This window comes from Dysidea avara, chromosome 3 (assembly GCF_963678975.1).
Source record: "Dysidea avara chromosome 3, odDysAvar1.4, whole genome shotgun sequence".
Classification (NCBI taxonomy): Eukaryota; Metazoa; Porifera; class Demospongiae; order Dictyoceratida; family Dysideidae; genus Dysidea; species Dysidea avara.
Window position 1 is genome coordinate 27,997,303 of NC_089274.1, and position 12,536 is coordinate 28,009,838.

At 41.2% G+C, this 12,536-nt stretch overlaps 1 protein-coding gene across 4 annotated transcripts in view; it reads right to left on the bottom strand.

Annotated features, from left to right (window-relative positions):
* The window catches only part of LOC136250612 (transient receptor potential cation channel subfamily A member 1 homolog), a 206,123-nt gene that overhangs the window by 23,664 nt on the left and 169,923 nt on the right, over positions 1-12,536 (bottom strand). For all 4 annotated transcript variants that reach the window (XM_066042844.1, XM_066042845.1, XM_066042842.1 and 1 more), the window contains exons 18-19: positions 2,707-2,910; positions 1,407-1,475 (exon numbers count right to left, since the gene is read on the bottom strand). In XM_066042844.1, the coding sequence (XP_065898916.1) occupies positions 1,407-1,475; positions 2,707-2,910 (273 nt within the window). The remainder of the gene's footprint in view (positions 1-1,406; positions 1,476-2,706; positions 2,911-12,536) is intronic.

Below are 12,536 nucleotides of genomic sequence, written 5' to 3' on the forward strand. Positions count from 1 at the left end.
GTCACAGCCTTTAAATAAATGTCATGATTATTGTTACAGTTTGCATGAAATACTATAATATATGTACACATGTACATGGATTGATTTATGGAAAAGCATCTGTACTATTCAGTAAGATGAACCATAAGTAAGAAGGAAAAATCATTTTAAATCATGTAAAAGTTCAAGCCATTTCATCTATTGTTGGATCATACAGTATGGTAGTACTGTATATTAGGGATCATGGATATTTGGGTTTTTCTGGCCAAAAAATCACCCATAAACCAGCTTCACAATACCATCCTGGCACCTTGGCAGTATTGGTTAGGTATAACCAAGCCCAAAAGTGCCTCCTAAAGGTTTCCAATAAATTGTTACAAAATTAAAAAAAAAAAATTCAATGGAATTTTCTACTGTCTAACTGCCTGACTGCTTGCCTGATACCTTCAGGCAAGAGTAACTCAATAACAGCTAAGGCTATGGGCTTGATTTTTTCACTGTTCAACATAGCTTCGTCCTGAGACGTGCCTTTTGGTATACCGCAGTAAGTACAATGTACGCATCATGGACTTACTTTTGTCCTCCTTTGTGTCCCATTTCTTTTTGCTGACAGCCCAAGGTGTTGATTCATGGTAGCGTGATGCATGGCTTCCCTACATGCAGTACATTTATAAATCGTAATTGTCCATATTTTCCATTGTGACTGGATTGATTGCAGAGGTCATTCTAACACTGTTCTTCATTTGTAATGCTGTGTAATGGGCTGAACATAGCTGAAAGCAAAGCGTAATGATTGCTGCACTTTCGAGGCAGTAATTGATAGTTGGGGCACACGAATTGTCGTATTTTCGTGGTGACTGGATTGATTGCAGAAGCACTTCTTCTACTGTTTTTCTTTTGTTGTTTATAGTGCTGTGTAATGAGCTGAATATAGTTGAAAGCAAAGCATAATGGCCACTGCACTTTCGAAGCAATTTGATAGCTGGGGCACGCGTTCAGAGAAAACAGTAATATATTCTACATGGCGCCATCCTTTCTTTTGATACGGTATGCATGGATTCACCAGTCATAATAATGTTACAAAAAAGTAAACAAACAAGTTTAAGGAAAAATTAGGAATTTTAAGTTTGATTAGGGATCATAGAAAAAAGTATGGTGAAAAAGAAGGTCGCCTACACCTTCAGATATACTAGTGAGCATTTAATCCCTAATTCAGTCTTGGTGTAGTATATAAATCATATAAGTACGCCAAGTGCTGTTAATAAGTGTACTGCATATATCCTTATCAAATTAAAAGTAGCCATTTTGAATAGTAGCCTAAACAGTTCTATCGGATTTACTAATACAGTACATTTAACCAATTAAATGCAATAACACAATAGGTGGAAGTTAACAGTGCAAATATAGAATAATTACGGACAACGAACCGTTAAAGCAAACATTCTCAGTTCAGCAGCTTTTCTGATTTCTTTGACATCATCAACAGCTAAACCAACCTATATTAGTATAATCAGTATTATATGTACGCAGTTGACACACTACATTCAGAAATGAGGTTATCAATTAACACTATCCCCCTTTAAGCTACGTATGTGATAGGAAATCCTAAAATTTTAATATTTTTATACCAACCTCTTTCCAAAAAAAATTGTCTGAAAAATAAATCTCTTACATACAGGTATTTTAAATTTCTCAAGCATTCTTACATAAATACTCTAGACAACTGACTAGACTAAAAACAATGCCCTTCATAGTAGTTAATCTATGTGTCTATAATTAATCTATACGTACATACAGATTGATGTATGACTTATTCCCATAAGTGGTTTATGAGAAAAAATCAGTCCTTTTGTAAGAAAAGTTATGTATATACTTGTATCTTTTACTTTAGACCCTAAATTTGATGGCATTTGGTGCACCTTAGATTAGTATTAGCATCATCACAGATAGCCACTTGAGTCTCACAACTTTTTAAATCTAGTTTTAATGCTGTATCCTTTTATCACAGCTTAGCTGTTTTGACATAAAACCACTTCTTTTGTGTACCCCAACTCCAGCCTTGAAACACGGGATTATCCACACTTCTCTTATACACAGGCACGATGCAGATTACTGAAGTTACATATTGCATTATTCATTTTACTGATGAAAATCAGAACTAGACAATTAAACCTATGTATTAAATAGTTCAGATAGGTAATCAAAAAATTTGAGATTTCAGTTGGAAATAAAACCTGGTTGCTACATATAACACCCTCTACTGTTTATCAAGCTTATATTACCCTAATAGCTACATGATAATCACACATAGGTTTACAAAATAGTCTTTTCTTGTTCAACAATTCCTGCAGTAAAGGAAAAAAAAAACAAGTTAAAAGGAAGCCTCAATGCTGGCCATAGGCTAGATTTGGGGTTTGCAATTACAGAAAGAAAAGTGTATACCAAAGCAGCCTAGCTGTAAAAAAAGGTGTGACCCTCCAAAAATGCCAGGGCAAAAAAAGTTGTGAAATCAAAGGTGGTGGCCATGCAAGAAATGGCTGCACTGATGCTAATGCCAATGATATTATTAAAATTTATTGGTATTAGCATATCATTGCAGCCATTTCTTGGCCACCACCTTTGATTTCACAACTTTCACCCTGGCTTTTTGGGGCCACACCTTTCTTCATCGCTTGGCTGTTTTGGTATAGATGGTAATACAAAAATTACTTGTAAATGTATTATTACCAATAAGTTAGATAGGAGGATGGGCATTAAAATCATAAACACTATCCACAGAATATATGCAATTTCTGGATAGAAAAGATCAATTCCTGCTTCAGCATCTTCCTGACTGTTAAAAAACATTCCATCAAAATCAAATCCTCCAGTACTCATCACAGCAGTTTCGATTAAAGCACGAGCTGGAGATGAAAATCCTGAACGTTCACCCTACACCCAAAAATATAAAAATAAGTGCACACAGCCTACTTAGCCCACACTACAGAAAGTATTTTCTGTCAATAAATATGCACATGATTGCAAAACCATCAACAATTCAAGTATGTATTTCATTGCATACATAAAATAATGAGGAGCTCTTAGTTGAGGCTCACTTATGAAGTGTCATATATGTATGTAGACATCATTTGACACTGTAATTATATTTAAGATAGCCCTGTCTCACATATCAATGGTGTTATGCTGGTTTCCTAGAGGTACAGCTAGTTGGTTGTTAAATAGAACAAGATATGAAGCACGTGCACTTTTGCACATGTGCAATGAGTCCTTATAAAATTTGCCATGTTTTCACACCTTTGGCCTTTTTCTAGCTTGCTAGTGTTGGTTGTTTCTTGTTCATCAATCTTAGCAATTTGTGATTTTATGTGATTAGTGATGTCTGACGATACTTCTATACTTGCCTTGATGCAGCAATCACTCAGGCAAATGGAGAAGCAGTTGTCTAGCATATCAGGAAAATGCATAAAAGAACCCCAAAGGGTGACACAGCTGCCTGGGGGAGGAGAATTCTGGCTTGGTACACAGTACCCTGCTGGTACATAGTATGGAACTCAAATCAGAGGAGGAAGACCACAACACACTGAAGAAACCGGTAGAGCCTACCAGTTACAACAAGATTTGCATATCTCCAGTTCATGAAGATAGCTTTCTCTCCAATGGAGAATAAGAATAGAAGGAAACTCCAGTATGAATTCATAATGCTGGACATGCCGTTTACCACACTGCCCAACCTAGATAAGATGATTGCCGGTGAATGTTCAAAGAGTACTAAAGCCAATGACAGTCTTTTCTCTGACATCCAAACTCACTTCTTGGATGCTGTGTGGCCTCTCACGGGGACATTAGAGACAATCAATGGTGGCACACAGCTAGCCATTGAAGATGTGGAGGGCATCAATGTACCAACGTCTGTCACCACTCATCGAGTCTACAGTAAAGTGTGCTGGGAGAACATACAGATGGAGGTCAATCAGCATTTACAGAGGTCACAGATGACAGCACGACAGTTGGCTCAATAGATAGGGAAGCTGCATGCAGCATCTCAGGAAGTTCTTCCTGCCCCTCTGTTTTACCAGTCACTACAAGGAGATCTACAAAGGGCTCTGAGCAAGAGTATATAATGGGGAGCCCCCACTATATACTCTTGCTCTGAGTCATACCAACCAGAACTACAATGTAATGCTGTCATATATCAACTCAAGCCAGGGAGGGGCTCACGACATTCACTACTCCTGGTATGTACTCTGCAGTCAGAGTGATGTCTTTGGACAAAGCCCACATCCACAGGGCCTTGGCCAGATCTGTCAGTTGGGGGAACACTGTTCCCCCCATGTTGTTGATATATACTACTGCTGTCTGGTTGTCCAGTTGTAGTAACACTGACATTTCTGTATGGTCCTTCAGGAATGTTTTTACTACCAAGGTTGCAGCCAGTAGTTATAGACAGTTTATATGCAACCCCTCATGCGGGAGGGCCTATGGACCTCCTGTCTTGGTGCCATTGCAAACTGCTTCCCAACCATGGAGAGAAGTATCTGAGATGATAATTATATTCTGTTGTCTGCATAGTAGAGTTTTGCCATTCCATTGAGCAAGCTTCTCTTGCCACCAAGTTGCAGAAGCCGAGACCAGATCAACAAAAGACAGGACAAACTGGAACCTTAAGTTGTTTCAACAGATCAACCAGAAGTGGGGACCACTGCAGGTGAACCTGTTATCATCTTGCCTACCACCCAACTACCTCGATACTTCAGCTGAAGGCCAGATCCCCTAGAAGAGGCAACAGATGTATTTAGCTAGACACTCAAAGGATATGCGAACCCTCCATGGTGCTTGGTGGGCAGAGTCCTGTCTCAGGTGCACCAACAGCAAGCTCAAGTGATCCTAATGGCTTCAGTGTGGAAGGGTCAGTCATGGTACCCAGTCCTGTTGGAATGCTATATGACTATACACAGCAACTTCCTTGCACTTTGAGCCTGTTCCAGCAGACATCCAACGCCAGTCAAATGGATCTTCTACCCCAACTAGCAGTATGGCCTATCTCTGGCAAAAATTTGGACATGGAGGTCTTTCAGAGGCAGCTAAAGAGCTCATACTTGCATCCTGGAGAAGCAAAACCTCCAGAACCTATGATTCTCACTTTAATAAATGGTTGGGCTAGTGTACTGAACAGGGTCTTGATCCTGTTTCGTGACCCATTTCTGACTTCTTGACTGATTTACATGGTTAGGGGTATCAAACAAGTTCTCTTAATGCTTACAGGTCTGCCTTATCCAGTACATGACAGAGTGGATGATGTGGACGTGAACAAGCATCCACTAGAGGCCATGCAGGGTCCTGAAAGGAGCCTTCCATGTCAAACCACCTCTTCCATGCTACACTACTACTTGGAATGTTCAGGTAGTGCCAGAGTGTATATCAAAGTGGGGTGACATCCAGTCACTGTCACTCAAGTTATTGACTTACAAACTGGTCATGTTAATGGCACTAGCTAGACTTTCACAACCAGTAGATCTGGCATCCTTAGCCATCAGTAGATGTCAATTTAAACCAGTGGAGTGTCTTTCTTACCATGCAATCTGGCCAAAAAGCCTAGACAGGGTAAGTCCCTAACTGATATTTTTGTTACCTTTTTGGCAACAAAGAACTGTGTCCAGTAGAGACTCTTTGGTGTTACCAGACAGTAACATCTTCTTTAAGAAAAGAGTCCAATCAGCTTTTTGTGGCCATAGTGAAACCTCACAAACCTGTGGCATCCTGTAGAATTGCCTGATGGTGAAAAGGAGTGCTAAAACATCCAGGTATTGACGTTAATATTTTCACAGCTTACTCTACAAGGAGTGCATCAGTGTCAGCTGCACAAGGAGTGCATCAGTGTCAGCTGCCGCAGACTCTGGAGTGACAACCAGTGACATCTTGAAGGCTGCAGACTAGATTACAGAGTCAGTATTCAGGAAGTTCTACTATTGTCCTACCCATGACCCCTGTTATGGCCAGGCTGTGTTATCTTCATCAAGTAGTGGGATCTGAACTATCATGTATTTTTTGTGTTAGTGTACTCATGTGTAATATACACTTGCTAAACTTCACCATATCTTGAGCTACCATTGATATGAGAGACGGATTCTTCTGAAATATAATTTCCAAATAGCTTAGATCACACGATGATTATATGTAATTTGGAATTATATGAAGAGGGTGAAGTCGAGTATATCAGTGGTTCCACCCACCCATGTCCCTTCTCACATACATCTGGCTCACCCAAAGGTGTGAAAGCATGACAAATTTCATAAGGATTCATTGCGCATGTGTACAAGCACATGTGCTTTTGTATCCTGTTCTATTTAACGAACAACTAGCTGTAACTCTAGATAGGAATCCAGACCTAACACCATTAATATGTTCAGATTCACCTTCTTCATATAATCCCAAATAGCATGCAACTATTGCATAATCTGAGCCATTTGTAAAGTACTGATGCTGGCAGCTCTCGAGTCACATTCATGTTTACTGGAAGATTAGAACATTACAAAATAGGTACTCAAGTAAGGTTAGTGCTAAATTTTACTACCACAATAGTGGCTCTGTAAATAATTATCATGATAGCAAATACTTTTAACTTATTACACATGAAATGCGTTATTAAATAAAACATTAACAAAATATCATACAGTATAGTAGTACTGTATAGCAGAAACCCTTGTATTTAGCTTCCAAACAAAAATATCAAATTTGTTTTACTCAGAACAACTTGGTAGTACCACATGTTTAGGATCAAGCCCAAACATGCCTTCAAATAACCAAAAATATTTTAAACACAATTTACCACTGTAAATAAGGTTAACAGACAAGGGAGCCTGAGGAATAGTTGGCATTGAATTCCGGTTAATAGAACTGGATCCTGCGATTGTTAATAATCAATACTGTTGCATGTGTAAACGGTGATCACGCGATCTCTACTCATGGCAAAGGGGGTGCTATTTGGAATTAGATGAAGTCAGTCATAAAGACTGAAGCTTTTGCAGGTAGTCAGGATGCCAAGAACTTCGAAGAAACGTAACCCCAATGACCACCATAGCATCACTGTGGCAATCGGTCAGCCTTCTAGTGGAAGTGCTTCATCTGCACTTATCAGCCAGGAACCTACCAGCAACAGGGACAAAATCTGATGGCCAAGTGACTTCATGAGGCATTGCATCCTCCCACATCGTCTCCAGCTGAAGATGCACAGCAATCATTGAGTGGCATTGCCACTGTGCTGAAAACACAAGCTAGCCAAGGGTCCATGTCTGAAACGCTGTCTACACAAGCTAGCCACCAGATCATGCAGCAGTTCCTTCAATTTCTCTCCTCTCAAACAAGGTGGACAACTGCTAGGGGTGTTAACAGCCTCCCAACTGACTATCCCTCTACTGCAAGGTGTATCATCAGCCTCACACCCAATTACTTCGATACTGTCAGTATCAGTACCTTCTATTTCCCCACAAGGGTTGAGCACTCAGTCTCTGAACCTAGCTACAACAACTATCGCTCCGATATCAGGCCCACCTTTGACTGTGCTACCTACTCAGCCACCTGCTCCTAGTACTGTCCCAATGACTGTGATACCTATGGCCACTCCTATGCCAGCCCCACCAATGACTATGCTACCTACAATTGTGCTACCCATCCAGCCATCTGCTCCTAGTGCTGGTTTAATGCCAATGAACACTCCCCAGCAGCCGCTCATGTTGCTACCTACCGCCCCACCTCTGATGAGCATTCACCAGTTGCCGACGCACTCCACAACCTCAGAGGCATTTGGCACACCACCAACTTTAAAGATACTAGCAGCACTACTGCAGCAGTTCCTACAGCAAGCGACTGATGCTCAACAGGCCACTCCTATTCCTGCACAGCCACAACAATTTAGTTTCACACAACCAGGAATACAGCAGCCCCCACTTGACAACCTATCTCCAGCCTCAGATCATGGTGCACCCTTTACTTTAGAGCAAACTCCACTCAGTCAGCCAACATTCAACTTGCCTGCAATCAGTGCTCACACTTGTGCTACTCTACCAGTGCCACCCCACCTGTGTCAGCAAATCATCAGTGGTGAGTATGTTGATTTTTGTGTGTTGCTCAGTAAATGTAGTTATGATGATGACAGGCAAGCTTCATCCTTGCACACACTGTTTTATCATTAGCAACCTGGATGGAGGCCTGGATTATTTATGCCATGGTTGTTATGAGAGTATCCTGCTAGAACCTTAGAACTACTTGCTTACCAGTCCATAATTTGCTCAGCTAGCAGGTCCTTGCCTTGCATGCCTGGTTGAAGTATGATAGGAAGTTTAGGGCCCTCCAACTCAACTAAGCAATGGGATCAATGGCTAACTACTCACTTGAGGCCATTTCTGTGGGACCCCTTAGTCAAACTGCCAACTGCTGGCCCTGTCCGTACTGCAAAGCCACCACACATTTCCCTGAGAATTGTCCCTGGTCGCCCTTTGGAGTCAGCCACCAACCACTTCAGCAACCTAGCAATAGACCTAGCAATGTCCCTATCTGTGGAGATGGTAATTGCACCCACCATGTGTGCAGACACCAGCACATCTGCACTTTCTGCAAAGGGAACCACCCCATCTCCGCTTGCCCACAGCAGAGGCCAAAGTGAGGATTTCAGTCCTCACTTCAGATGACCACTCGTTCAGGAGTGTGACGCACTGCACCTCACACACACCTGCACCTACACACAGCACTCATCTTCGATCATCTAGTTCTGAAAACCCTGTCCCCTTTAGGACACTCCAATAGCTTGCACAGTGCACCCTATTCCAAACACACCACTTACCTACACTCAGTGCACCATCCACTGCACCCCTGTCCTCTTACTGCACTCTCTTCATGGCCTTTCACCCCTGTGTTAATCAATAAATTTAAGGATGAATTACGTTTACATCCTGACCGCACCTTTGTCAGGAAATTAATACTCAATCTGACACATGGATGTTCCATAGGATATGAGGGACCACCCTTTGCACATACTTGCAACAATCTTCCGTCAGCATTCCAACAGCCAGCAGTATTAGATGCTGCATCGGCCACAGAATATGCTGCAGGGCCCTTATGTCAACCCTCCACTGCCAAACCTGCACTGCTCTGGCTTAGGCCTAATTCAAAAGCATGATGGCGGTTGCACACCATTTACCATTTGTCTGTGCCAAGATAACATAGCATTAATGATTTTATTAACCCAAATACATACGCCCTTACATACTGTTCAGTAGATCATGCATTTGCCATTGTCAACCAACTAGGTAAGGATGCTCTTAATGCAAAGATTGACCTAAAAATTCCTTCAGGTTGATCTCTGTATGCCAAGAAGATTGGCATCTTCTTGGCATTTACTGGAAGGGCAGATATTACATAGACACATGCCTACCCTTTGGGCTTAGGTCTGCCCCATTCCTCTTTAATCAGTTTGCCTCTGCCTTACACTGGATACCGCAGCACAGATGCAATGTCCACCACCTTCTTCATTATTTGGACGATTGCTTCACAGCTGGTACCCCTCAATCATGTGAATGTTCAGGAAACTTGGCAGCTATGCTCTCCCTTTGTCAGCATCTCAATACACCAGTGAAGCCATCCAAAGTAGAAGGACCCACTACTTGCCTTACATTCCTAGGGATTGTAATAAATACTACTACAACGCAAGCTAGCATTTTCCCATGGAGCGAAAGTCAGAGCTCCTCAAGGGTCTACAAGACTTAAGATAACTCACCAAGTGTACAAAGCACCACTTATTGTCGTTGGTTGGCAAGCTCTCCTTTACCTGCAAAGTCATACCAGCAGGGCAAATCTTCCTCAGGTGCCTGATAACCCGTAGTAGATATTTCTCTAGGATGCTTGCTGCTTCAATTGCGTCTTTAAGGTAGAGATGGACCGATACCACTTTTTACCGATATTTCCGATACGAGTATTTGTACTGAAATTATTTACAGATATCGATACTATACATTGAAGCCTAGACAAGTTTATTATAGAAATTTCATTGTTGTGATACATAGCTAGCTATTAAAATATCACAGTAATCGATTGACCTCAGTTCAATCAAGTTTTAAAATATTCATTGTATAACAGCTAAACATGACAAACATCATTGTGGATTACTAATTTCTTGATTTGAGGTAGTTTTCTTGTAAGCTTATTGATAAGGCAATTAATTGCGTGGACAGCCAATTATTGTACAATATTTGTTATAGTTTTTCAACCAAACCTTTTCATGAAAAAGCAAGCCAAGTAGTCATAAACTTATTTCTTGGGGAACAACTGCACCACCATTTAATTACAAAGGATTCACGTGCTCTAATATATTAGAATACACATGGAGCAATTGCAGCAATACTTGGAAAAGAGTAACAAAGGCTTTGTTTCACTACTTTGTTAAGTTACTGATTAGCTCAACTAAGTTATTAGCTACTGGAAACTTAGCTAGAGATGATTTAATAAAAGTGGCGAGTGTCTACTGTGGTATCTGTACCTGTATTACCGATACCGATCCGATACCTATACTGGTATCAGTCCACCTTTACTTTAAGGTGCAAAGCACAGCAATAGTAATCAGCAGACGAGTTCTCTTCTTGTTGGCTTGTACCCTCTTGATACCAGTGCACAGGAGGCGGAGTAAAACATCCTCAGTTGGGTCAGGGAAGTGATTTTCTATGTGTTCAAGGTGAATCCCAGCAAGATATATCTTGATCATGTCATGGGACAATTTCTGTGCGAGATAGCAGAAGTAATGGAGAGTAAGTGGTGAAGCTGGGAACGGCTTGATGTTGAAGTGTTTACAAAATTGTTGAAGTGCTCGAACCTCAGCTGGATACGTGCGGCGTGTGGAAGGGGCTACTCCAAGTTGCTGATAGTGATGGAGGAGTCTTTCAAGCAGTGGGCTGGCCATGCAGGGATGGTGTCCTGTTGTGGTGTTGATTGCGGGGCTAAACATTGGAAGCGTGCCACCTGGAAACGAGACAGAGCATCTGCTATTGAATTGTCCAGACCTGCAATATGCATTATAATTACATTTGTGTTATATGCCGGGCATCACAAAAATATACCAATTTAATAAAGGTCATAACATCCACAGCACTGGCTTTTACTCTAGCCTTCTACAGCTTTCTGAGAGCTAGTAAATTTGCCACTACTGAGCTTACCTGACCAGATCTCCACATGGAAAATGACTGCTATTCCTTGTTAATTTGTCAGTTGAAGACAGATCCATTCTGCAGTGGTCACGTTATTACCATCCACGTTTCACGTACTTCCACCTGTCCTGTCAAAGCCATGCATCAGTATGCTAGTCAAGTGCCTGGATCTCAGAGGCAAGGTCCACTGTTTCACGGAGGACGGTTCTCCTCTCTCATGAGGCAAAATCTCGCAGTCACACTCCACCACCTGCTGCAGCCAACCAATTTTGATGAACAGCATTTTGTTAGCCATAGCTTTCACTTAGGGGCAGCAACAACTGCAGCAGCTGCTGGCTTACCCACTTGGCTTAAGACATTAGGGAGATGGATTAGTGATGCATATGAAACGTACATCCAACCTCCCTCTTCAATCTTTCGATCAGGGCAACACCCTTGTACAGGCTCTGCCTTTTGGTGTCACCCTGTCTTTTGACAAATCAGATAAATAATTACACAACCAAGTAATAAAATTAATAATAATAATAATAATGTCCTGCTACTCCTCTCCAGTACTGATACCAGCCATCAGACTGTTTGGAACCCGGACCACCATATAGTTTAAGGAAGAGAATCGCAGCATACTATGGTATGTCATTGTTGTGCTCTTTGTTGTATGTTGTGCATGGCTGACTACTGTATGCTTTGTTTGGCTGGCTATTGTATACATGCCTAACTAGTCACTGCTGTATGTATACATGCCTACCTAGTCATTGCTGTATGTATGCTCACTAGCTGCTGTGCATTACTGACTATTGTATACGTGCCTACTTAGTCATTGCTGTATGCATGTTTACCGGTTGCTGTGCAGTTGTTGACTATTGTATGTGCTGGTTACCCTTTGCTTAGTTCATTAGATTAATCATTTGTCTTCCTTTGTTTCCCACCTCGTTGTATGTTGCTCATTGGTCACTCATTGCTCAGTGTTCATTGTATTATGTACTGCTTATTGTTTGTTGCTTATCATGCATTAATTTTTGCTTATCATGCATTGCTCATCGTTTGTTGTTTGTCATGCTTTGTTCATTGCTTATTATGCATTGTTGCTTATTGTGCACTGTTCATTATTGGTTGCTTACCATGCCTTGCTCATTGCTTATTTTGCAATGCTCACTATTTGTTATCATTCCTTGCTTATTTGTTGCTTATCATGTCTTGCTCATTATTATTATTTTTTATTATTAGCACTTTACAGTGACCAGCACTGAAGGTCTGACAGCAACATGTGCTGCAGCCTTAAGATTACCTACCCTACAAGGACTTAGACCTAGTGACTTAACTTACTGACTGAATAAGGTGTAACAGAAAAGGGGCCAAAGTAAGGAAAAA